The 26,542-nt window shown below is 42.3% G+C and overlaps 1 protein-coding gene across 1 annotated transcript in view; it reads right to left on the bottom strand.

Annotated features, from left to right (window-relative positions):
- LOC124625770 (hemicentin-1-like) overlaps positions 1-26,542 on the bottom strand; it is a 198,599-nt gene that overhangs the window by 81,523 nt on the left and 90,534 nt on the right. The window contains exon 6 of the mRNA XM_047149247.1: positions 24,512-24,671. Coding sequence (XP_047005203.1) covers positions 24,512-24,671 — 160 coding nt within the window. The remainder of the gene's footprint in view (positions 1-24,511; positions 24,672-26,542) is intronic.

Raw genomic sequence — 26,542 nt, 5'->3', positions numbered from 1 at the left:
TTCTAAGTTCTATGGGACTGATGACGTCAGCAGTTAAGTCCCATAGAGCTCAGAGCCATTTGGTACACACAATGATCTCCTGGATGCTCACTCAATCTATTTAGGAACTATGGCTGCTTAGCAAAATATAGTTGTTAAAATCCATTTCATGCCGTTGTCAGTTTGGGCATGTATTTTCGTGTATCCCGCATAAATTTCTCTATACTACAGTACCATCACCCAGTACACAAAAGATAGTCATCATACAAACGATACATCGATCTATTACACCATTAAAAGTATATGTAAATTTCTGACAGTAATCGTACTTTTAGTCTCGCCTGGCAACAAATCCATCAGTCAATGTCAAAAACCTCAGGAAAGATTGTTACACTTCCCCCGGTTTCTGTCTGTCTCAGACAGGTAGAAATATTAATGTAATATATTCAGATTACATGGAACTCTTTGGATAAATAAAAAAAAAATTATGTCCGCTCTCGACATTCGTATGTGTCAAAATGACTACCGTGTTTGAAGTGCGAGTTTCCCGGTATCACAGACAACTAGCCTCCTCAACGAAATATAAATGTACGTGGGCCCTGCAATTAACCCCAACACAGAGTCAATGAACAACTTCATATGAATTGTAAAAAAAATTCTGCAGATTCTATTTGAATTATTCACACAAGCTAAATACTGCATAGTCCCCCAAAAGTCAGAACGTTGAGAAAGCATGAGGTCTCGTTTAAGGTGTCCCTTCAGATTCGGATAAGGTCACATGCTTTCGATGATTGCCTCCATGATGATCCATGATGATCGTCAAGAGGTAGGTCTAACAGTGCTGGATGTACCGTCCTATGGTGAGAGACGGGAAGACATAATGCACCCAGAAACAGTATTGAACAAAATGGTTTCCAAACTTCCTGTCAAATTAAAACTGTGTGCCGGACCGAGACTCGAAATCAGGACCTTTGCTTTCGCTGGCAAGTGCTCTACCATCTGAGCTACCCAAGCAAGACTCACGCCCCGTCCCCACAGCTTTAGTTCTGCCAGTACCTCGTCTCGTACCATCATAATGGTTTTGTTCGTCGAGGTATTACGATGTGGGAAGCACCTTGAAATCTTTGAACACGGAGCACTCGCCGCTCGACTTAATTGCTACACCCGTACTCCTTCACTATGTGCGTATTTTCAGGGTTGCATTCCGCCCTGACTTCATTTTTATGCCTGACACAGCATCGAAGTGCCAGGTGAAGGAGCTCTTGGAATGAGAGGATTTTCGACACATCGACTGGTCCGCCCGTTCCCCGGACTTCAGTCCGTCACGTGTGGAATGCGTAGGATTCACGAATTGCAGCACGTCCACATGCACCGACAACCATTTATCGGTCGTCAACCAAGCTGGTGGAGGAATTGAATGCCTTTGCACAAGGACTCCTGACCAACACTCTGGCTGTTCATGATAGCACGTGGCAGAGCATGCGCTGCCGTTCCTACTTATCATGTACTCTATTAAGGACCCCGTCGCGCTTTTTGTGACGTCCTGGGCAACGCCATGAATCGCTGTGACTCCAGTGTACATACCTTCAGCAAATTATCATTCCTGTTTGACTCATTGCGTATGTCAGTTTTATTCTGTACTGTATTGTATCAGCTCCTCGTATGTGAGGCTGAACTTTCATCGAACTACAATTACTTGGCACTGACACACAAAACAAATTACTTTCGTCCGTGTTTCGCACACCAGTGTATATTCACACTCATGTCGACGAGAAGATGATTTATGATCGAAATTAACCGAAAGTAATATAAATTACTAATACAACAAATTTTGGCGGTAATGAGATATCCCTTCTGACTCACAACCATATCTACGATGTCTCCCCCGCAAATGTTTCTGACAGTATTTTTCCAAAACCAACAGATTTCCACCGAATGTAGAAAGCCCTATGAAGAATGAGGTGACATAAAACCGCTGAGTGAATTGCAGAGAAAATAAACGTAATTATTATTATCCAAATACTGACGTTACTTCTGACTAGCAAGACAACATCCGATGTAGTGAAAGGCTACTGTGCGCCTTAAAACTCTTCTTCACGGCTTGTGTACACCGTAAATGGATGCCTTAAGGAAATGTAACGTAAATGATTTGTTAGTTTGTAAGTTACTTTAAGCTTTGGGACTTTTGTGTTAGGAGCATAACTGTTTAATCCTCTTATCTCTGGAATGAGAACCGTGTCATTCAGTTAGTTATGCAGAGGACATACCATTTAACAAGACAAGCGATTTATGGTGAACATTTTTCGAAACATGTGAAACGTTAATACAAACTGAAAGGACCACAGTGGTTCAAAATGGTTCTAATGGCTCTGAGCAATATGGGACTTAACTGCTGTGCTCATCAGTCCCCTAGAACTTAGAACTACTTAAACCTAACTAACCTAAGGTCATCACACACATACATGCCCGAGGCAGGATTCGAACCTGCCGTAGCGGTCGCGCGGTTCCAGACTGTAGCGCCTAGAACCGTACGGCCACTCCGGTCGGCGGATCACAGTGGTGAGCGCTGCTAATGAACAGGTTTATACCTGAGATAAAGTGTGAAGATTAATGAGTGCAAAGAAATTTTGGAAAAAAATGCATCCGAGATTATTAGTAAACACATAAAGTCATGACCAGTGGTTCATGAAGCGTTCTTGAAAGCCTTTTTCGCAGATAAAATGCATTGTCTGGAATTGTTCGTACAATATAGTTCATGTCTGATAATTGCATGGAAGGAGGTGTAGTATTTACCTTCTACTAAATGTTCTGAGTAGTTGTCACACTTCTATCAACAATATTTTCGTGGGACAGTAACATGAATCTATCTGTCGGAGTAATAATTGATTATAAAAACAAATTATATTTTACGAGCACGACAACCTTTCCCGTAAAAAATCACTCATCACTCTCCATTTTCCTAAGTACCAGTAAATAAGTAAGTTTAGGCGACCCTAGAATGGTGTTGTCCACTCCGCAAAAGAAAAAAAAAGCTACCGAGAAAGTTCTTCGCAGCCGATTCCGTTCCACAGAAAAAGCTGTTTTATCTTTCTTATTCGTTCGGGGAAGATGGAAAGGATGTCTTTTCCGAAACTCCGAGAGTCTTGGGAAATCGAAGAAAGTTTCATGTTACCAATACAACGCGGAGGGAAAATGGGATGGTACAAAATGTGGAACCAGAATACCTTCGCCATCTGGAAACAGGGAACTGTTGCTAATATCATCGTAAATAATATAAATAACTGTTGGAAGAATTTTGTTGAAGTTCAGTGATGATGTGCAACTGCGGAGTAGTAGCTCTACATAAATCCATTTGGTGCTGGAAGTAACAAACAACGAAACAATAGATTGTTTTTAACGTGATTCCCACGATTTTAACTACATGTACTGTATTATACCAGATCGACACATCAGAAACAAATTTAATTTTTCTTAAAATTTTTTTTCCAAATGGTTGATAACATGATCTACGAGCTCCGCATCTAGTCCTCGTATTATGGAAATTAATATCAAACATACATGTGTTTTGAAAGTTATATACGGTTCACTTGTTTATTACCTGGGGCAAAAAATTAGAAGTACGGCGTTCATAAGAGGCATATGCTACAAATAGATGTAGGAAAAAGAAAATGAAATTGTAATGTGTAGCTCTGATGCCTGTTCTTATCACTATTTATTTCCTAAGATAGGGTGGCTGCGTGGTATGACTATTTGCATATGGGTCACTCCTGGTCATTCTGCATCGCTCTTCATTTTTCTACTATATATATATATATATATATATATATATATATATATATATATATATATATTTATTAGAAAACAATAAGATACACACCAAAGAATTTCGCTGTTATTATGTTGTTTACCTAGTAGCAAATATAATAGATTACTTGTGTACACGATTTTTATTCTGGGAAAAGTCAAGTGCACTATATATTGTTTTCACTGCACTCATATTGTTCGGTTGATCACAGTCAGATACGCACAGTGGTGTTGTTGCTGCGGTCTTCAGTCCACAGACTGGTTTCACGCAGCTCTCCATGCTACTCTATCCTGTGCAAGCTTCTTCGTCTCCAAGAAACTACTGCAACTTACGATCTTCTGAATCTACTGAGTGTATTCATCTCTTGATCTCCCTCTACTGTTTTTAGCCTCCACGTTTCCCTCCAATACTAAATTGGTGGTCCCTTGGTGCCTCAGAACGTGTCCTATCAACCGATCCCTTCTTTTAGGTTGTGCCACAAATTCCTCTTCTCCCCAGTTCTATTCAGCACCTCCTCATTAGTTACGTGAGCTACCCACCTAATCTTCAGCATTCATCTGTAGCACCACATTTCGAAAGCTTCCATTCTCTTCTGGATCAAACTATTAATCATCCATGTTTCGCTTCCATACAAGGCCACACTCCAAACAGATACTATCAGAAAAGGCTTCCTGACACTTAAATCGATACTTGATGTTAACAACTTTCTCTTTTTCAGAGACGCTTTCATTGCCAGAGCCAGTCTACATTTTATATCCTCTCTACTTCAACTATCATCAGTTACTTTGTTCCCCAAATAGTAAAACTCATCTACCATCTTAAGTGTCTCATTTCCCAATCTAATTCCCTCACCGAAACATGGTTGATTCGACTACATTCCATCATCTTGTTTAGCTTTTGTTGATGCTAATCTTATATCCTTCTTTCAAGACGCGGTCCATTCCGTTCAATTGTTCTTCCAGTTCCTTTTCCGTCCCTGACAGAATTACAATGTCATCGGCAAACCTCCATGGATTTTAATTTCTATTCCCAATTTCCCTTTTGTTTCCTTTATTGCTTGCTCAGTATACAGATTGAATAACATCGGGGATAGGCTACAACCTTGTCCCACTCACTTTTCAATCACTACTTCCCTTTCGTGCCCTTCGACTCTTATAACTTAATCTGGTTTCTGTACAAATTGTAAATAGCTTTTCGTTTCCCGTATTTTACGCCAGTCGCCTCCAGAATTTGAAAGAGAGTATTCCATTCAACATTGTCAAAAGCTTTCTCTAAGTCTACAAGTGCCTTAACCTGTCTTCTAAGATAAGTCGTAGGGTCAGTATTCCCTCGCGTGTTTCCACATTTCTACGGAATCCAAACTGATCATCCCCGAGATCGGCTTCTGCCAGTTTTTCCATTCCTCTGTCAACTCGTGTTAGTATTTTGAAGCCATGACTTATTAAACTGATATTTAGGTAATTTTCACACCTATCGATAGCTGCTTCCATTGGGATTGGAATTATTATATTTTTCTTGAAATCTGTCTCATACGTCTTGCTCACCAAATGGTAGAGTTTTGTCGTGGCTACCTCTCCCAAGGCTATTAGTATTTCTAATGGAATATTGTCTACCCCCGGCACCTTTTTTTGACTTAGGTCTTTCAGTGCTCTGTCAAATTCTTCATGCAGTATCATATCTCCATTTCTTCGTCATCTACGTCCTCTTCCATTTCCGTGATATTGTAAAGTACATCGCCCTTGTATATACCCTCTATATACTGCTTCCCCCTTTCTGCTTTCCTTTCTTTGCTCATGTCTGGTATATCTGCTGCGATCTTGATATTCATACAGGTGGTACTCTTTCCTCCGAAGGTTTTCCTGCAGGCAGCATCTTTCTAACACCTAGTGATATATGCCTCTGTACGCTCACATTTGTCGTGTAGCCATCCTTGATTTGCCATTTTTCACTTCCAATTGATCTCATGGCCGGCCGGGTGGCCAAGCGGTTAAAGGCGCTACAGTCTGGAACCGCGCGACCGCTACGGTCGCAGTTTCGAATCCTGCCTCGGGCATGGATGTGTGTGATGTCCTTAGGTTAGTTAGGTTTAAGTAGTTCTAAGTTCTAGGCGACTGATGACCTTAGAAGTTAAGTCCCATAGTGCTCAGAGCCATTTGAACCATCTCATTTTAGAGACATTTGTATTCCTTTTCACCTCCTTCATTTAGTGCATGTTTGTACTTTCTCCTTTCATCAATTAAATTCAATATCTCTTATGTTATCGAAGGATTTCTACTGGCTCTCGTCTTTTTACCTACTTGATCCTCTGATGCCTTTACTATTTCATTTCTCAAAGCTACCCTTCTATTGTATTTCTTTCCCTCCTTCCTGTCAATCGCTCCCTAATGCTGTCTCTGAAACTCTGTACAACCTCTGGTTCTTTCGGTTTATCCAGGTCTCATCTCCTTAAACTCCTACCTTTTCGCAGGTTCTTCAGTTTAAGTCTACAGTTCATAACTAATGAATTGTGGTCAGAGTCCACATCTGGCCCTGGAAATGTTTTACAATTTAGAAAACGGTTAATAAGTCTCTGTCTTACCATTATATAATCAATATGAAAGCTTCCAGTGTCTCCAGGCCTCTTCCATGTATACAATCTTTTTTTTGGTTCTTAAATCAAGTGTTACCTGTGATTAAGCTACGTTCTGTGCAAAATTCTACCAGATTGCTTCCATTTTCATTTCTTACCCCCAGTCCATACTCACCTACTACTCTTCCCTCTCTTCCTTTCCGTACTATTGAATTCCAGTCCCCCATGACTATTAAATTTCCGTCTTCCTTAACTATGTGAATTATTTCTTTTATCGAGCTAGTTGACATGTAAAATTGTACTACTGTGATAGGATTGGGCTTCGTTTCTATCATTGCAACAATAATGTGTTCACTATGCTGTGCATAGTAGCTTACCCTCGCTCCTATTTTTTTTACTCATTATTAAACCTACTCCTGCATTACCCCTATTTAATTTCGTATTTAGGACCCCGTATTCACCTGACCAGGTCTTGTTCCTCTTGCCATCGAACTGCGCTAACTGCCCCTATATCTAACTATAACCTATCCATTTCCCTTCTCAAATTTTCTAACCTACCTGCCCGATTAAGGGATGTGACATTCCACTCACCGATATGTAGAACGCCAGTTTTCTTTCTCCTGATAACGACGTCCTCGTGAGTACTCCCCGCCATTAGATCCGAATGGGTGACTATTTCACCTACGGAATATTTTACCCATCATTTAACCATACAGTAAAGCTGCACGCCCTCGGGAAAAATTACGGCTGTAGTTTCCCCTTGTTTACAGCCATTCGCAGGACCAGCACGGCAAGGTCGTTTTGGTTAATGTTACAAAGCCAGATCTGTCACTCATCCAGACTGTTGCCCTGCAACTACTGACAAGGCTGCTGGTGACCCTCTTTAGGAACCACACGTTTGTCTGGCCTCTAAACTACGGTGCGGCTTTCTGTATCGGAGAGGCGCGCAAGCCTCCCCACCAACGGCAAGGCCCATGGTTAATGAGGGAACACACACTGGTAGAAGCCACATTTTAGATTGTTATTTAATGTTTACTGGAGGCTGTTTCTGATTTCTGTGTCCGGTTTCCCTTATACTTAACACTGCACAGTGATGTCACATAGATATAGTTATTATTTTCCGGATAGCATGTGTGTCTTCAAAAAGATATACTTCACCATATTGTACATAAAGTTACATTCTCTCCCACATTGGTCTAACCCAAAGCAGTGGCGCAGTGGCATCACGCGGTAAGCCCCTTGACGACCAGCTCCACGCAACTCTCTCGTAGGTGGTAAGTTTCTATGGGAGCTCTGTCGTAGTCATGGTGACTTTCTGTCCATTTTAGACATGGAAAAGCGGCTGGTCAAATATTTAGCAATGAAATTCGCCAAATAGTCGTGCAATTGAGATGTTATTTTATTTTATTTTCGCTACCATTTTCTGTAATTCATTAGGCCATCTTCAGGTCCATATGCACCTCTGGTCTTCGAACGTAGCACTTGAGATACGAATTCACGGCATCCAGAAACATCTGGCCCCAGTAGCCAACATTGATCATTTTCGAGAGGTGTATATAGGCCCTGAAGATGGCATCATGAACTGCGGAAACTGATAGCGAAAATAAAATAAAAATAACGTTAATTGCACGGCAGGTTGGCGAATTACATGGTTAATTATTAAAAAATGGTGACATGCTTTCTGTAAGAGATTTTGGTCGAAAAGAAAATCAGTAAATGGTTCAAAAACATCTATTCATTCTCTCAGTGACCACTGCGGCACCGAAACGGAAGATAACAGAGAGAAGACCGAAATACTGAATTCGGTCTTCCGAGGTTGCATCACAATGGAAGCTCGTAACACTGCACCTCCTTTCAATCGTCGTACGAACATCAAAACGGCAGATATTGAGAGTAACGATCGCAGAATTGAAATGCAGCTACATTCACTTATTAGCGGAAAGACTTCAGGACCGTATGATATACCAAAAGATTATATAATGATTATACGAAAGAACTTGCTCCCCTTCTAGCAGTAATTTATCGTCGATTACTTGTGCAACGAAAGGTACCTTACGGCTGGAAAAAAGCTCAGGTCATTCTCGTTTTTAAGAAAGGCAGTAAGACAGATCGTCAAAATTATAGACCTTTATCGTTGGCGTCAACCTGTTGTAGAATTATCGAATATGTTTTATGCTCAAGAATTATGACGTTTTCGGAAAATGAATATCTCCTGTATAAAAATCAACAAGGATTCCGCAAACAGAGGTACTGCGAAACCCAGCTCGCTCTGTTCCTCCATGAGATACACAGCACAGTGGACAAAGGTCAGGTTGATGCCGTATTCCATGATTTCAGTTAGGCATTTACCATCGTCCCGGATTATCGTTTAATGAAGAAAATACGAACTTACTGAGTATCGGAGCAGATCCGCAGCTGAATTCAAGCCTTCCTTGCAGATAGAAAACGTAACGCTCTTAACGAAACTATGTCGACAGATGCAAAGGTAGTATCCGGAGTACCACAGGGAAGCGTGATAGGACCGTTGCTGTTTACAATATATATAAATCATGTAGTAGAAAGCATCGTATGCTCTTTAAGGCTTTTCGCGGATAGTGCAGTTGTCTGTACCAAAGAAGCAACGTAGAAGATTTTGCAAAACGACTAGCAGCAAATTGATGAATGATGCAGCCTCTGGCAATTGACCCTGAACGAAAATATACGTAACATATTGCGCATACATAGGAAAATAAATCCACTACTGTAGAGTTACACTATTGGTGACAAACAACTGGAGACATCGCCTGCCGTAAAATATCTAGGCATAGCTATCCAGAGCGACCTTAAGTGGAATGACCATGTAAAAGAGATAGTGGGAAAAGCAGACACCAGACTCAGATTCATCGAAATAATCTTAAGGAAATGTGGCTCATCCACGAAAGAAGTGGATTATAATGCACTTGTTTGCCCGATTCGTAAGTATTGTTCATCTATGTGGGATCCCTATCACATAGGACTGATACAGGAGAAAGAGAAGATCCAATGAAGAGCGGCGCGTTTTGTCACGGGATTGGTTAGCTGGCGAGAGAGCGTTACGGAGATGCTAAACAATATCCACTAGCAGACGTCACAAGAGAGGCGTCGTGCTTCACGGAGAGATTTACTATTGAGATACATGGACAGTACTTTTCTGGAGGAGTCAGACAACATATTATTTACCCCCGAATATCTCTCACGTACTGACCACGAGGATGAAATTCGAGAAAGTAGAGTCAATACAGAAGCTTACTGAAAGTCTTTCTTTCCACGCACTACTTGCTAGTGGAACAGGGTCGGAGGGATCAGATAGTGGTACAGAAAGTAACCTCCGCCACACACCATTAGATGGCTTTCGGAGTATGATGTAGATGTAGCTGTAGACATAGATGAAGCCCAGCCCGGTCATGTTCTTGACCTGGTCTATCCACCTATCCACTAATTGTGCCGTTATCTTTTCCCTCTATCACTGTTTCTTTCCACCTTCTGACAATGTGACCAAAACCTTTTAACCGTTTTCCGTGACAATCTTCATCTCATTCCGAACTGCCTCGGAATCTATTCATTGGCTCGATGTGCTGTCCATGGCATTCAAAACTTTTTCTACAGTGGCACACTTCCAGAGCATTACTCTAACGATGATCCACCGTCTTCATCGTCCAAGTTTCTGCTGCATAGGTTGTGAGAGGGAAGATTAGAATTCACACGAGGGTGAGCTGTATCTTGGAAATGTAGGACATATCCTTCCGGCGGCGACCAAGTGTTTTTTGCAGGGTTTCTCGCAATCTAAATGCGCCTACGGATCTCAGGTTTGGAATCTCCAGTCTCAGCGATAATATACCTTAAATACTCGAAGCGACTGACGGTCTGTAACCGACCGAGCGAGGTGGCGCAGTGGTTCGACACTGGACTCGCATTCGGGAGGACGACGGTTCAATCCCGAGTCCGGTCATCCTGATTTAGGTTTTCCGTGATTTCCCTAAATCGCTTCAGGCCAATGCCGGGATGGTTCCTTTCAAAGGGCACGGCCGACTTCCTTCCCCATCCTTCCCTAATCCGATGAGACCGATGACCTCGATGTCTGGTCTCCTTCCCCAAAACAACAAGGTCTGTAACCAGCCACATATGTGATGTCAGGCCTGTCATAACTAGGGCTGTCTACAATTATCGCTTTGGTCTTTGTATTGTTGATTTCAAGAACACGTTTTCTGCTTCTTTCAGCCAGACGTCTCATAATGGTTTCCAGTGGATGCTCGTCTGTTCCAGTTATCAGTGTGTCATCTGCATACACGAGGTCGTTAATGTTTCTGCTACCTACAATGATGCCGTTATACCAGTCTTCAAGGACACCTCTTGATGTACTTACTAAATGCATTGATCAGTAATGGAGATAAAATATGACAGATAAGGTGTCATTGATTCTTACTGTCACTTCGATGAGGGCAATCCACTACGTTCACTCCGCCTAATTTTCGTAATATTAAACTTCGTGATACCAAACGTTATAATTTCGTTGTTTCAGTCCTCGCCCACATCACACTGCTCCCCCGCCGCCAGCTTTAGAGGACTCCCACTATGGCACACAGGCATCTTATCCGTGACTGATCAGGCAGCCTTACATCAGTTGTGGTTTCTCTAAAACGTTTGAACATCAGCAGGGATGATTAGTTTGAGAAGAACACGGCTAACTTACTCCCTACCGTAATGGAAGCCGTGATGCTCAACCTAAAAACACGTGTCTAATAAACGCGCCACCGATGGGACGTTAAAATCAAATATTCCCTCTTTCCTTCTTTGCAGAGAGTCACTGTGCAACGAAAAGCCAGGAGACAGCACTGGGTCACGAATCAGTCATTGGCAGCTGAAACGTGTGTAGTGCACTTGCCTCTATATGGTCTTGGTGGAAAACGGTCTTAACACCCTACATCCAAACGCAGGGTGATCGTTCACTCGATCGCCACGTATCGGTCTGCACAGGTGATGAGGTAATCTTCGTTCAACTAATAGTTTTCCTGTGCAACGGATTACTCTGTTATGAACATGTCCGTTATGATTTTGAAGATTTCCCTCAAACACCGTTAGGCACAGAAAACTGAATTCAGGTGTAATCTTCAAAAAGCTATGATTCATGCGTTTTGCACCGAATATTCATTCCACTTATAGAGACGGTTAAATTGAGACGTGTTTCGTGTTCACGTGCTTCGTGTTCACTACAAACCACTTTCTAACGAGTTTTCATACAACGTGCATACGCTGACGCCATACGCGTCATGTAGCTGTAACATTTCGTCCTCATACACGACATATCTTTAAATTGGACAACGCATAACGTGATCTTTCGCCACTTAACGTGCTTTAACAGCACGACTGCAAAGAAATATGACGTATTAAGGACTTGTTATGAGGAAATCTAAAATATATTTTCGGACATGTCCGAAAGAACAGATACCATCGATGATCATGCTGCTCGAGAGAAATGAAACTACAATGAAATGAATACCCCTAGCTGCATACAGATGTTGATATAAGTCAACGGGGACAGTTCAAAATGTGTGCCCCGACCGGGACTCAAACCTGGGAGCTCCTCCTTGCATGGCATACGCTCTATCCATCTGAGCCACCGAGGTCACAGAGGATAGTGCGACTGCAGGGACGTATCACTGGCATTCCACCCGTGAGACCCACATTCCCAACTTATTGTCCCGCACTATATTCATAGTGCCCCTGTCCTTTATACTCTTTACTCGCGACTTTTTGCCGATTCCCGTAAGAGTTCGGGCACTGTTTGTGCATCCGCACATAAGAAGATGGTTCAATGGCCGGTGAACCTTAACTATATAACGATGGAATCTGTTCTTTCGGACATAACGTGTATAAACTCGTTTTACTGGGCGTAGTGCAGAAATTCGACGTGGAATGGACTCAATAAGTCGTTGGAAATTCCCTGCAGAAATACTAAGTCATGCTGCCTCTATAGCCGTCCATAACTGTGAAAGTGTGCTGGTGCAGGATTTTGTGCACGAAGTAATCTGTCGATTATCTCCTACATGTGTTCGAGGGGATTCATGTCGGGAAATCTGTGTGTCCAATCGCTAGAATTGTCCGGAATGTTCATGAAACCGATTTCGGTCAGTTGTGGCCCAGTGACAACATCACACTGTCACCCATAAAAATTAGATCGTTATTTAGGAAATGGGTGTAAATGATCTCTAAGTAGGCGAACATAACAATTTCCAGTCAGTGATCGGTTCCATTCCGTGTGCCCACAGTATTATGGAGCTACTGGCAGCTTGCACATGCCACGTTGACAGAATTGGTCAAAGGCTTTGTGGAGTCTGCACCACACGCGAATCTTACCATTAGGTCTTACCAAAGGAAATCGGTACTCGTCTGAACAGGCCACGGTTTTCTAGTGTCTATGGTCAAACCGATATGGTCACGAGCCCAGAAGAGGCGCTGCGGGCGATGTAGTGCTGATAGTGAAGGTACTCACGTCGGCCGTCTGCTGCCTTAGCCCTTGTTGTTGTGGTCTTCAGTCCTGAGACTGGTTTGATGCAGCTCTCCACGCTGCTCTATCCTGTGCAAGCCTCTTCATCTCCCAGTACCTACCGCAGCCTGCTTAGTGAATTCATCTCTTGGCCTCCCTCTACGATTTTTACACTCCATGCTGCCCTCCAGTACTATATTGGTGATCCCTTGATGCCTCAGAACATGTCGTACCAACCTATCCCTTCTTCTAGTCAAGTTGTGCCACAAACTCCTCTTCACCCCAATTCTATTCAATACCTCATTAGTTATGTGATTTACACATCTAATCTTCAGCATTCTTCTGTAGCACCATATTTCGAAAGCTTCTATTCTCTTCCTGTCCAAACTATTTATCGTCCATGTTTCACTTCCATACATGGCTACACTCCATACAAATACTTTCAGAAACGACTTCCTGACACTTAAATCACTACTCGATGTTAACAAATTTCTCTTCTTCAGAAACGCTTTCCTTGCCATTGCCAGTCAACAATTTATATCCTCTCTAATTCGACCAGCATCAGTTATTTTGCTCCCCAAATAGCAAAACTCATTTACTACTTTAAGCGTCTCATTTCCTAATCTAATTCCCGCAGCATCACCCGACTTAATACGACTACATTCCATTATCCTCGTTTTGCTTTTGTTGATGCTCATCTTATACCATCCTTTCAAGACACTGTCCATTCCGTTCAACTGCTCTTCCAAGTCCTTTGCTGTCTCTGACAGAATTACAATGTCATCGGCGAACCTCAAAGTTTTTATTTCTTCTCCATGGATTTTAAGACCTACTCCGAACTTTTCTTTCGTTTCCTTTACTGCTTGCTCAATATACAGATTGAATAGCATCGGGGAGAGGCTACAACCCTGTCTCACTCCCTTCCCAACCACTGCTTCCCTTTGATGTCCCTCGACTCTTATAACCGCCATCTGGTTTCTGTACAAATTGTAAATAGCCTTTCGCTCCCTGTATTTTACCCCTGCCACCTTCAAAATTTGAAAGAGGGTGTTCCAGTCAACATTGTCAAAAACTTTCTGTAAGTCTACAAATGCTAGAAACGAAGATTTGCCTTTCCTATTCTTTCTTCTAAGATCAGTCGTAGGGTCAGTACTGCCTCACGTGTTTCAACATTTCTACGGAATCCAAACTGATCTTCCCCGATGTCGGCTTCTACCAGTTTTTCCATTCGTCTGTAAAGAATTCGCGTTAATTTTTGCAACTGTGACTTATTAAACTGATAGTTAGGTAATTTTCACATCTGTCAACACCTGCTTTCTTTGGGATTGGAATTATTGTATTCTTCTTGAAGTCTGAGGGAATTTCGCCTGTCTCATACATCTTGCTCACCAGATGGTAGAATTTTGTTAGGACTGGCTCTCCCAAGGCTGTCAGTAGTTGTAATGGAATGTTGTCTACTTCCGGGGCCTTGTTTCGACTCAGGTGCTTCAGTGCTCTGTCAAACTCTTGACGCAGTATCATATCTCCCATTTAATGTTCATCTACCTCCTCTTCCATTTCCATAATATTTTCCTCAAGAACATCGCCCCTGTATAGACCCTCTATATACTCCTTCCACCTTTCGGCTTTCCCTTCTTTGTTTAGAACTGGGTCTCCATCTGAGCTCTTGATATTCATACAAGTGGTTCTCTTTCCCCCAAAGGTCTCTTGAATTTTCCTGTAGGCGGTATCTATCTTACCCCTCATGAGATAAGCCTCAATATCCTTACATTTGTCCTCCATCCATCCCAGCTTAGCCATTTTGCACTTCCTGTCGATCTCATTTTTGAGACGTTTGTATTCCTTTCACTCGCTGTATTTTTTGTATTTTCTGCTTTCATCAATTAAATTCAGTATCTCTCCTGTTACCCAAGGATTTCTACTATCCCTCGTCTTTTTACCTACTTGATCCTGTGCTGCCTTCACTATTTCATTCCTCAAAGCTGCCCATTCTTCTTCTACTGTATTTCTTTCCCCCATTCCTGTCAATTGTTCCCTTATGCTCTCCCTGAAACTCTGTACAACCTCTGGTTCTTTCAGTTTATCCAGGTCGCATCTCCTTAAATTCCCACCTTTTTGCAGATTCTGCTGTTTTAATCTACAGTTCATAATCAATAGATTGTGGTCAGAGTCCACATCTGCCCCTGGAAATGTCATACAATTTAAAATCTGGTTCCTAAAGCTCTGTCTTACCATTATATAATCTATCTGAAACCTTTTGGTATCTCCAGGGTTCTTCCATGTATACAACCTTCTTTCACGATTCTTGAGCCAAATGTTAGCTATGATTAAGTTATGCTCTGTGCAAAATTCTACCAGGCGGCTTCTTCTTTCATTTCTTAGCCCCAATCCACATTCAGCTACCACGTTTCCTTCTCTCTCTTTTCCTACTCTCGAATTCCAGTCACCCATGACTATTATATTTTCATCTACCTTCACTACCTGAATAATTTCTTTTATCTCATCATACATTTCATCAATTTCTTCATCATTTGCAGAGCTAATTGGCATATAAACTTGTACTACTGTAGTAGGCGCGGGCTTCGTGCCTATCTTGGCCACAATAATGCGTTCACTATGCTGTTTGTAGTAGCTTACCCACACTCCTATTTTTTTATTCATTATTAAAGCTACTCCTGCATTACCGCTATTTGATTTTATATTTATAACCCTGTATTCAACTGACCAAAAGTCTTGTTCCTCCTACCATCGAACTTCGCTAACTGCCAATATATCTAACTATAACCTATTCATTTCCGTTTTAAATTTTCTAACCTGCCTGTCCGATTAAGGGATGTGACATTCCATGCTCCGATCCGTAAAACGCCATTTTTCTTTCTCCTGATAACGATATCCTCTTGAGTAGTCCCCACCCGGAGATCCGAATGGGGGACTACTTTTATATTTTACCCAAGAGGACGCCATCATCATTTAATGATACAGTAGAGCTGCATGCCCTCGGGAAAAATTACGGCTGTAGATTCCCCTTGCTTTCAGCCGTTCGCAGTACCAAAACAGCAAGGCCGGTTTGGTTAGGGTTACAGGGCCAGATCAGTCAATCATCCAGACTGTTGCCCCTGCAACTACTGAAAAGGCTGCTGCCCCTCTTCAGGAACCACACGTTTGTCTGGCCTCTCAGCAGATACCCCTCCGTTGTGGTTGCATCTACGGTACGGCTATATGTATCGTTGAGGCACGCAAGCCTCCCCACCAACGGCAAGGTCCATGGTTCATGGGGGGAAAGGCCGTAGCCCTTAACGGCTAAATTTAGCTAAACAGTCCTAGGATATTCGTTCGTCGTACGACCCGCATTGATTTCTGCCGTTATTTCAAGCAGTATTACTTGTCAAATGGTTCAAATGGCTGAGAGCACTATTGGACTTATTTGAGGTCATCAGTCCCTTGGAACTTTGAACTACTTATACCCAACTAACCTAAGGACATCACACAGATACATGCCCGAGGCAGGATTCGAACCTGCGACCGTAGCGGTCGAGCGGTTCCAGACTGTAGAGCCTAGAACCGCTCGGCCACCCCGGCCGGCTGTTGCTTGTCTCTTAGCACTGACTACTACACATAAACGCTGCTGCTCTCGGTGGTTGAGTGGAGGCCGTCGGCCAGTGCGTTCTCCATGGTGCGAGGTAAAGCTTGAAATTTGGCATTCTCGGCATATTTCTGACTCTGTGGATCTCGGAATATTGCATTTCGTAACGAGCTCTAAAATGCAGTGTCCCATTGCACGTTGTATTACTTCCCGTCACGCGGCCCTAATCACGACAAAAACCTTTTCACATGGACAACCTGAGTGCAAATGACAGCTCCAGCAATTCACTGACCTTTCATATCTCGTTAAAGGATAGTACCATCATCTGTATATGTGCACATAGCTATCCCATGGCTTATGCCACCTCATTGTATGTTCTCCAGCAGCTCTGGGAACAATGCGTAACATGATAACGCCAATGCACACTGGCGATCCTTCTACATGTCAGAGAGAATTGCAATTCTATTCATATGAATACCCCACGATGGTGTGTATGTTTACGAAGTACTACTGACACCCGATTATGTCTTCTGGGTGCTCCGCTTCGTTTCTCAGACTGTGTAGTGTAACATTAACTGCCATTTACTCTGTACTTTGCATTTTCCACTCATACTTGAAATAATCGACTCATTGAAGAGGTCAAGAATATTTTACATGTCATACAACGCTGGTTGCTTCCTTTCAGTTTTATATATTTTTTACATGTGATTCCTCTCCATCAACATATTTATTTAATATTGCTTGTACAGTCAATCGTTGTGACACTGAGATAAGAGGAGTATTACAAAGAGACATGTACTTTAATCGTCATCGAGGAGCAAATGCCTTAAGCAGCTTCAGGTGTGGCCAACGGTACGGCCTCCAAATTTTTCATATATACTTTAATGATTAATCTTGTGATTTTTTTCTCGACATTAGAATACAGGTTTGTGGAGCGGATGTTCAACATCAGAATAATACCGATATTAAAATAATGTCAATGAACGCCACCAGTCCATTCCTTAGAATAATATGATAACCGCAGGCAGTCAGTCTTCCGTTACTAACGTAATGAACTGATGAGCACCCACTACGCAGAAAGCAAATTTCCAAGTACGAAGGATTACATCATATCATGACGTGCGCACCACATACTTTGAATACATACTTTTGGTGGACTTCATTTAACTCACGTTGCTGACAATTAATTCGGATATTCGAGCAAAAACCGAATTGTAAGTGGTTTTTTTTATAATTAATAGTTGGCTTCAGTCATTAGTTTCACTTGACGACCTATACACTATGTGATCAAAATTGTCCGTACACTTGGATGAAAATGACTTACAAGTTCGACGCGGCCTCCATCGGTAATACTGGAATTCAGTATGGTCTAGGCCCAACCTTAGCCTTGATGACAGCTTTCACTCTCTCAGGCAGACGTTCAATGTGGTGCTGGAAGGTGTCTTGGGAAATGGCAGCCCATTCTTCACGGAGTGCTGCACTGAGGAGAGATCGATGTTGGTCGGTGAGGCCTGGCACTAAGTCGGCATTCCTAAACATCCCAAAGGTGTTCTATAGGATTCAGGTAAAGACTCTGTGCAGGCCGGTCCATTACAGAGACGTTATTTTTGTGTAACCACTCCGCCACAGGCCGTGCATTATGAACAGGTGCACGATTGTGTTGAAAGATGCAATCCCCCTCCCCGAATTTCTCTTGCAACAGCAAGAAGGTGCTTAAAACATCAATGTAGGCCTCCGCTGTCATAGTGCCAAGCAAAATAACGGGTGCAAGCCCTCTCCGTGTAAAACACGACCACACTATAAGACCACCGCCTCCGAATTTTACTGTTGGCACTACAGACGCTGGCAGATGACGTTCACCGGGCATTCCTCACCGCCACACCCTGCCATCGAATCGCTACATTGTGTACCGTGATTAGTCGTTCCACACAACGTTTTTGCACTGTTCAATCGTGTAATGTTTTTGCTCCTTACACTAATCGAGTCGTCGTTTGGCATTTGCCGGAGTGATGTGTGGCTAATGAGCAGCCGCAAGACCATGTAATCCATGTTTTCTCACCTCCCGTCTAACTATCGTAGTACCTGCAGTGGATCCTGATGCAGTTTGGAATCCCTGTGTGATGGTCTGGATAGATGTCGTCTGCGTATTACACGTTGCTACCCACTGCATCTGTCGGCGGTCTCTGTCAGCCAACAGACGAGTTCGGAATGTACGCTTTTGTGCTGTACAAGCTCCTTCACGTTCTCACTTCACTATCACATCGGAAACAGTGGACCTAGGGATGTTTAGGAGTGTGGAAATCTCGCGTACAGACGTAGGACACAAGTGACACGCAATCACTTGACCTCGTCTGAAGTCCGTGAGTTCCGCGGAGCGCCCCATTGTGCTCTCTCACGAAGTCTATTGACTAATGAGGTCACTGATATGGAGTACCTGACAGTAGGTGGCAGCACAATGCATCTAATATGAAAAACGTGTATCTACGCTGCCACCAAACTACCCAGAGATGGACATTATTCAGCATGTCAGGGAGGCCTTGCAACGTGCTGTTCAGAACAGATCTCCACCCCCTAGTACTCTTACAGATTTATGGATAGCCCTGCATGATTGATGGTGTCAATTTTACCCAGAAGGACTTCAGACATTAGTCAAGGTCATGCCAAGTCGTGTTGTGGCACTTCCGCGAGTTTGCAGGGACCCTACACGATGTTAGCCAGGTGTATCAGTTTCTTTGGCTCTTAAGTGTATAAGTGAACCAGTGCACTAGTTGCCACGATGAGGCACACATCGAACTACACGGGTGGAGGAGTTCTTGGAGATGGCTGCGATTGCCGAGTGGCTCTAGCCGCTTCAGTTCGGCACCGCGCGACTGCTACGGTCGCAGGTTCGAATCCTGCCTCCGGCATGGATGTGTGTGATGTCCTTAGGTTAGTTAGGTTTAAGTGGTTCTAAGTTATAGAGGACTGATGACCTCCGATGTTAAGTCCCATATTGCTCGGAGCCATTTTTGAGCTCTTGGAAAGGGAGGATATTTGGCGAATGGACTGGCCTGCCCGTTCTCCTGTCTTAATCGTCTGAGTACCAATTGTTCCTGCCTAATCCAACGATTTTTCGATATTTGTTTTCCTTTCAAATAACAGTGCCTTTTTCATGAAACGACCGATGTCATCTTGCAGTACAGTGAGATACTTCTATGAATGTAGTGCACTGTAGCAGTCACTTACAGCGTTTAAAGCAATAGTTGGTGTGAAGAGCGTGTTGTGTGACAGTAGAAGGTGAAGGCATTTTTTATCGTTATCTTATTATGGAGATAATTAATTTTGAGAGTAAATGTATTTAAAGTTATTGCAACATAAATTGGAGTTTGTACTACCACTTTTTTAAAATAATTAAAATTGAGGCCCATTTTTTTCTTGTTATTTGTACTTATAATTCGTTGTAGGCATTATCAGTTCATGGATTTTTTGAAATGGAGAATTGAGTCTGAGAAAAATGAGTAACTGCTTTCAAATATATCTCATGACACGATGGGTAATTGACAACTGTGTGTCTCAATGGTTTCTGATTGAAACTACAACTTTAAAACAACTTATTGTCTACTTTTTACCAATTTCTTCTGGTATTCCATTCATTGGTGGTGGTGGTTAGTACAGCAATTCTATTATAAATTGATTGTAAAAACAGTGGTAGTTTGCAGATTTGTAGCTTCCTTATTGCGCATTTCCGTCCTGTAGGTGTTCATCAGATAATGTTAAAACTAATATCACGGCCATGTGTCACATTAAAATTAACGCCAATGAAATTTAAACCACCCACTTAAAATAGTTATTTTTTGTCCATTTCTTCTTGTATTCGTTGCTTAGTACGATGATAAAGTCCAATTTTGTTAAGAGTTGCAACATTAATTTTTTTTTTTTTTGTTCTGTTGGGAATCGAAGTGTTAGATGCCATGGGATGTGTTGGGGAGACATATTACTGCATACCGAAGAAGAAACAGCAGTTGTCAATTTCGCTGGTGGAGGACAGGGACGACCTATCACACGAACCACTTACCTATCTCGTAGTCAACGTGGGAGTTGGGAGTAGGTAGCAGAGCATGTACTGTCGTCAGTGGCGATCACACATCGTATCAAGAACAACGACCTACCTTTTACAATGTTCACGGGACCCTTATGAGTCGAGGTGACGTTAGTGTAATAGTCGACCTTAAATAAAATTGTCATACCTGTTCATCCCGTTGCCTATTTCATTCAGTTAACTTCTGTTGTATACTGTAGCAGCTCCTTCCATGTGTGGTCTTAGTTTCATTGAGTTTCGTTACTTCGCACATTCTGCGACAATTACTTTCATCCTTCAGTTTTGCACACCACTGTATTTACCAGCTGTGGAGCAACGCTTCCATTAAAACAACATAACCTGATAATCTTTTTTTATACTTTTGAGCTACAGTCATGTAACTGTAATCAGTCTTCTGACTGGTTTGATGCAGTCCGCCACGAATTGCTCTCCTGTACTAACCTCCTCATCTCAGAGTAGCACTTGCAGTCTACGTCCTAGATTATTTGCTTGATGTATTCCAACCTCTGTCTTCCTCTACAGTTTCTGCCCTGTTACATCTCCCTCTAGTCCCATGGAAGTCATTTCCTCATCTTAACTGATGTCCTAGCATCCTCTCCCTTCTCCTTATCAGTGTTTTCCACATATTCCTTTCCTCTCCGATTCTGCGCAGAACCTCCTCATTCCTTATCTTATCAGTCCACGAATTTTCAACATTCGTCTGTTGCACCACACCTCAAATGCTTCGATACTCTTCTGTTCCGGTTTTTCCCACAGTCCATGTTTTTCTACCATACAATGCTGTACTCCAGACGTACATTCTCAGAAATATGTCCCTCAAATTAAGTTCGATATTTGATACTATAGACTTGTCTTGGCCAGGAATGCCCCCCTTTCCATTTCCAATCTGCTTTAGATGTCCTCCTTGCTCCATCCGTCATTGGTTATTTTACTGCCTAGGTAGCAGAATTCCCTAACTTCATTGACTTCGTGACCATCAATCCTGATGTTAAGTTTCTCGCTGTTCTCATTTCTGCTACTTCTCATTACGTCTTTCTTCGATTTGCTCTCTTTCCGTTCAGCAGATCATGTAATTCTTCTTCACTTTCACACAGGATAGCTATGTCATCAGCAAATCGTGTCATTCATATCATTTCACCCAAATTCCACTCCCGAACCTTCCTTTTATTTCCATCATTGCTTCCTCGATGTACAGATTGAATAGTAATCCGAAAGGCTACATCCTTGTCTTACACCTTTTTAATACGAGCACTTCGCTCTTGGTCGTCCACTCTTATTATTCCCTCTTGATTGTAGTACATATTATATATGACTCGTCTCTCCCTATAGCTTACCCCTACTTTTCTCAGAATTTCGGACATCATGCACCATATTATGTTGTCTAACGCTCTTTCCAGATATACAATTTCTATGTACGTGTCTTCATTTTTCTTTAGTGTTGCTTTCGTTATTAATCGCAACGTCAAAATTGCCTGTCTCGTCCCTTTACTTTTCCTAAAGCCAAACTGATCGTCACCTAGCGCATTCTCAATTTTCTTTTCCATTCTTGTGTATAATATTCTTGTAAGCAGCTTCGATGCATGAGCTGCTAAGCTGATTGTGGGATAATTCTCGCACTTGTCATCTCTAGCCGTCTTCGAAATTGTGTGGATAACGCTTTTCCGAAAACCATATAGTATGTGACCAGACTCATACATTCTACATACAAACGTCAATAGTGGTTTTCTTGCCACTCCCCCCAATGATTTTAGAAATTCTGATGGAATGTTATCTATCCCTTCTGCCTTGTTTGACCTTATGTCCTCCAAAGCACTTTTAAATTCTGATTCTGATACTGGATGCCCTATCTCTTCTAAATTGACTCCAGTTTCTTCTATCACATCAGACAAATCATCCCCCTCATAGAGTCTATATCTGCTCCTGTGTACGCCTTCCAATCCAGTATCTGTTATCGGAATCTCTGTCTGACCAAGATGTAATCTAACTTAAATCTTCCCGTATCTCCTGGCCTTTTCCAAGTATACCTCCTCTTTTTGTACTTCTTAAACAGCGTACTCGCTGTTAGTAGCTGAAACTTGCTATACAAACTTCTCCCTTTTTTATTAGGGTACTACCTTGATTTGAGCCTCAGATTTTATGAAGTACAACAAAGCTATGTATCATTAAAGGGTGCTAAGTGAAGTCATCGTCAAGATGTTCTGAGCTATGTATTTCTGTAATCAGGGGCTATGCAATATAGACTTACAACCTAAGCTGTTCATATTTGATCACTAGTCAACCACTAAATTCCTTAGCATATTTTCAGATCATGTTCACACCACGTGTAACTACTGTGTTGATGTCCATTCTGTCGGTCAGTCGTTTTATGGATGGAATACACGTTTTCTACTGGTCTGTCATACATTTTGTGTCTTTGTACTTATCTACATGCTGGGACACCCAGTTCAATAGATGTTCACGATCAAATTACACCCAACGTTGTTGTAATTGATAATGAGTTAAGGCTGAAATTACGATAGTAATGTAAAATTAAGAATTTTGTACAGGGGCAAATAACATTCTAAGGAAATAAATGTTTTCAATTTGACAGTTTTACTATCACGAAACCGGATACAATGAAATTCATTTGGCATTTAATGAGATTTGGGCTGATACATACACTATGTGATTAAAAGTATCCGGACACCCCCAAAAACTGACGTTTTTCATAGTAGGTGCATTGTGCTGCCACCTACTATCAGGTACTCCATGTCAGCGACCTCAGCAGTCATTGCCGGCCGGTGTGGCCGTGCGGTTAAAGGCGCTTCAGTCTGGAACCGCGTGACCGCTACGGTAGCAGGTTCGAATCCTGCCTCGGTCATGGATGTGTGTGATGTCCTTAGGTTAGTTAGGTTTAATTAGTTCTAAGTTCTAGGCGACTGATGACCTCAGAAGTTAAGTCGCATAGTGCTCAGAGCCATTTGAGCCATTTGAGCAGTCATTAGACATCGTCAGAGAGCAGAATGAGGCGCTCTGCCAACAGTTGAAGAGGGTCGTAATGTGTAATAGGCAGACGTCTATCCTGACCATCACACAGGAATTGCAAACTGCATCATTATCCACTGCAAGAACTATGACAGGCTGGAGGTGAGAAAACCTGAATTTCATGTTAGAGAGGCTCCTCATAAGCCACGCATCACCTCGGTAAATGCCAAACAGTGCCTTGCTTCGTTTAAGGACACTGAAAAGTGGGAAAAAGTTGTGTGGAATGACGGTACACAATATGCCAACAATAACATTCGGAGGTGGTGGTGTTATGGTGTGGTCGTGTTTTTTATAGAGGCGGCTTGGACCCCTTCTTGTTTTGCTTGTCGCTATCACAGCACAGGCCTACATTGCCGTTTTAAGTACCTTCTTGCTTCCCTCTGTTGAAGAGCAACTCGGGGATGGCGATTGCATCTTCCAACACGATCGAGCACCTGTTCATAGCGCACGGCCTGTGGCGGCGTGGCTACACGACAATAACATCCCTGTAACGGACTGACGTGCACAGAGTCCGGATTTGAATCCAATAGAACACTTTTGGGTGTTTGGGAGTGCTGACTTCTTGCCAGGGCTCACCGACAGACATCGATACCTTTCCTCAATCCAGCACTCCTTGAAGAGTGGGCTGCCATTCCCCATGAAAACTTCCAGCAATTGATTGAACGTATGCCTGCGGAAATGGAATTTGTCATCAGAGCTAACGGTGGACGAATACCATACTTAATTCCAGCACGAACTTGTAAGTCATTTTCAGCTACGTGTCCGGATACTTCTGATCACATAGTGCAGAAATGTGATTTACAAGTCATTAGGAAGATGAGGTATACTGTTGCTGGACATGAGGCGTGAGGGAGGTTTGAGGTTTATGGGAATTGGTAGCGATGTTCGGGGCTTTTGTGGAAAGGGGGTGGGGGGTGGGGGGTGGGGAAAGGCGTACGTGTGGTGCGTTTCGCACCGTGGGCTGTGCTCACACTTGACGTCGAGGTTGAAGGCGTTGCTCTCGGTGTCGCCCTCGCTGTTGCTGGCGACGCAGGTGTAGAGGCCGGAGCTGTTCCGCGTCACCGCCTGCAGCACGAGCGTCTGGTTGCTCAGCAGCGTGCCCGCGCTCACGTTGTTGTGCAGTAGGCGACCCTGGGGGCACAGAGCCGGGAAGCGCAGCTGAAAGCGACTTGTACGCGTCGCACTCACATCAAAAGGGAGAGGCGATAGATTCTACATCAGAAGAGACAGCCACTATTCATACTTCCTAGAGTGAGGAGCTACCAAGAAGGAGTGTGCGCTATGCGATATGGTCAAGGAGGAGGAAAGAAATTGTGGCATCATATGTACGAACACATGAGCAAAAGTAATGCCTCCAAATTTTTATGAGAAAATTCTTGAAGCTTCTTAAATAAAACAAACTTCATTAGCCGTGTACATTAACAATCTAAAACTTATAAAACTTACGTAAACATCGGAAAATGTTTGTCTAGATATGAACAACTGTTTGAAACTGTCGGTTCTAAACCGGTAACGACGTTATTTGTGTAAATACAGAGAATTATCAATAGCGGCTCTATGCTGTTTTTTTCCTGCAGGAAGTGCATTTGTTTTATTTTCTGAATAAATATTACTTCTAACGCTATTTCTGCATTCACGTTTTAAATCTCTCGTCATTCTGGTTGTCATACTCCACTGGAGGAGGGTATTAACTGCTATTTCGTGAATAAGATGAGTGTTTTGTACCACTTATTCGCGCGTGAAATTATGTCGTTAGTGACACATTAAGATGGTTTCAATTCTGTATGCCCTTCCAGATTTTAATCCCTCTTTCTAGGAATCAATGCAGCCAACGTAAGAGATTGTGACATAATTTTAGTTTGTTTCATCAGAGAGGACAATTAACTGCAAGAGATGGTAAATGAATTCATCCCTTGCGCCCACAGTATAAGAAAAGCATATATTTATTAAATAACCTAAAGATGTATACCCGATTGTTTTACAAAGCAGTCCGAGCTATATTACAAATATTTCTCTTTGTGAATTTAGTTTCGTTCTGTTGCCACTCTGAATACAAAAGCGTACAGTGTAAATATGCAGAATGTACCTCTGATGCTGTATGCCAGCGTTTAATATGCACCTGCTATTGAGGTTCGTAAATATACTTATGAAATTCTTTTAACACACTTATTCAGAATCAATAGGCCTATATATGTATATCATAATGATTAAAATGAGGCGTATTACACAAAGTTCCCAACAATGCGTGTATCAGGTCTACACGACCTATACGTCTATACACTTATCCTTCGTGACGGGCCACCTTGCGGTGCATTGTGGGAATTACACTGAACGAATTTGTCACAGCCTGATCAGTTCAGTCTGTGTGTGGATCGGTGGAAATACGAATGTCAGCATAGTTTAAGGACATTGTCATTATCCTAACTTGAGAAATACGACGGAAGCAGAGCAAGTATTGTACAGTCTACACTGAGTATCGTTCATCAGTTTAACCTAGATCTTACTACATTGAATGTATGGGATTAAAATACTAAAATAAAAAGAGACAGATTCCATTTGCTGTCATTTCACTATTTGTAAATGATAAGGATCCCATTTAATATGAGGAAATTACTTTAGATAAAGTTTACATAACGAAAACAAGTATCTTATTTTGTGCAGAACCATTACCAACGAATCTCTGGTTTGACTGCGTGCTGCTCCGTTTCTGAAATCCGTAACTAAAAACTGTTGACTCTTTCTAAAACGTATCAAACACTTGGTTTGTTTTCATGGAGTATCTACAGCCCTCTATAACATCAGAGAAATCTTGTCCCCTCATAGGTGCCTTCATTGTAATCTTTCCATCTATCCACTGACTCCTCCGCATATAAAAGTGGAATCCCGCTGCACTCTGGATGTTACCACACTTGATTTTAGTGTTACCGGAGGTTGTTTTGATTTTCCTGTATGGTGATCAGTACTTCCAACAGCTATTTCCTTTTCGATTTCTTCACATTTTT

The sequence above is a fragment of the Schistocerca americana genome, chromosome 1, assembly GCF_021461395.2.
Source record: "Schistocerca americana isolate TAMUIC-IGC-003095 chromosome 1, iqSchAmer2.1, whole genome shotgun sequence".
Taxonomy (NCBI): Eukaryota; Metazoa; Arthropoda; class Insecta; order Orthoptera; family Acrididae; genus Schistocerca; species Schistocerca americana.
Note: the sequence above shows the minus strand (reverse complement) of the source record. Positions and strands in the feature narration are given on the sequence as shown.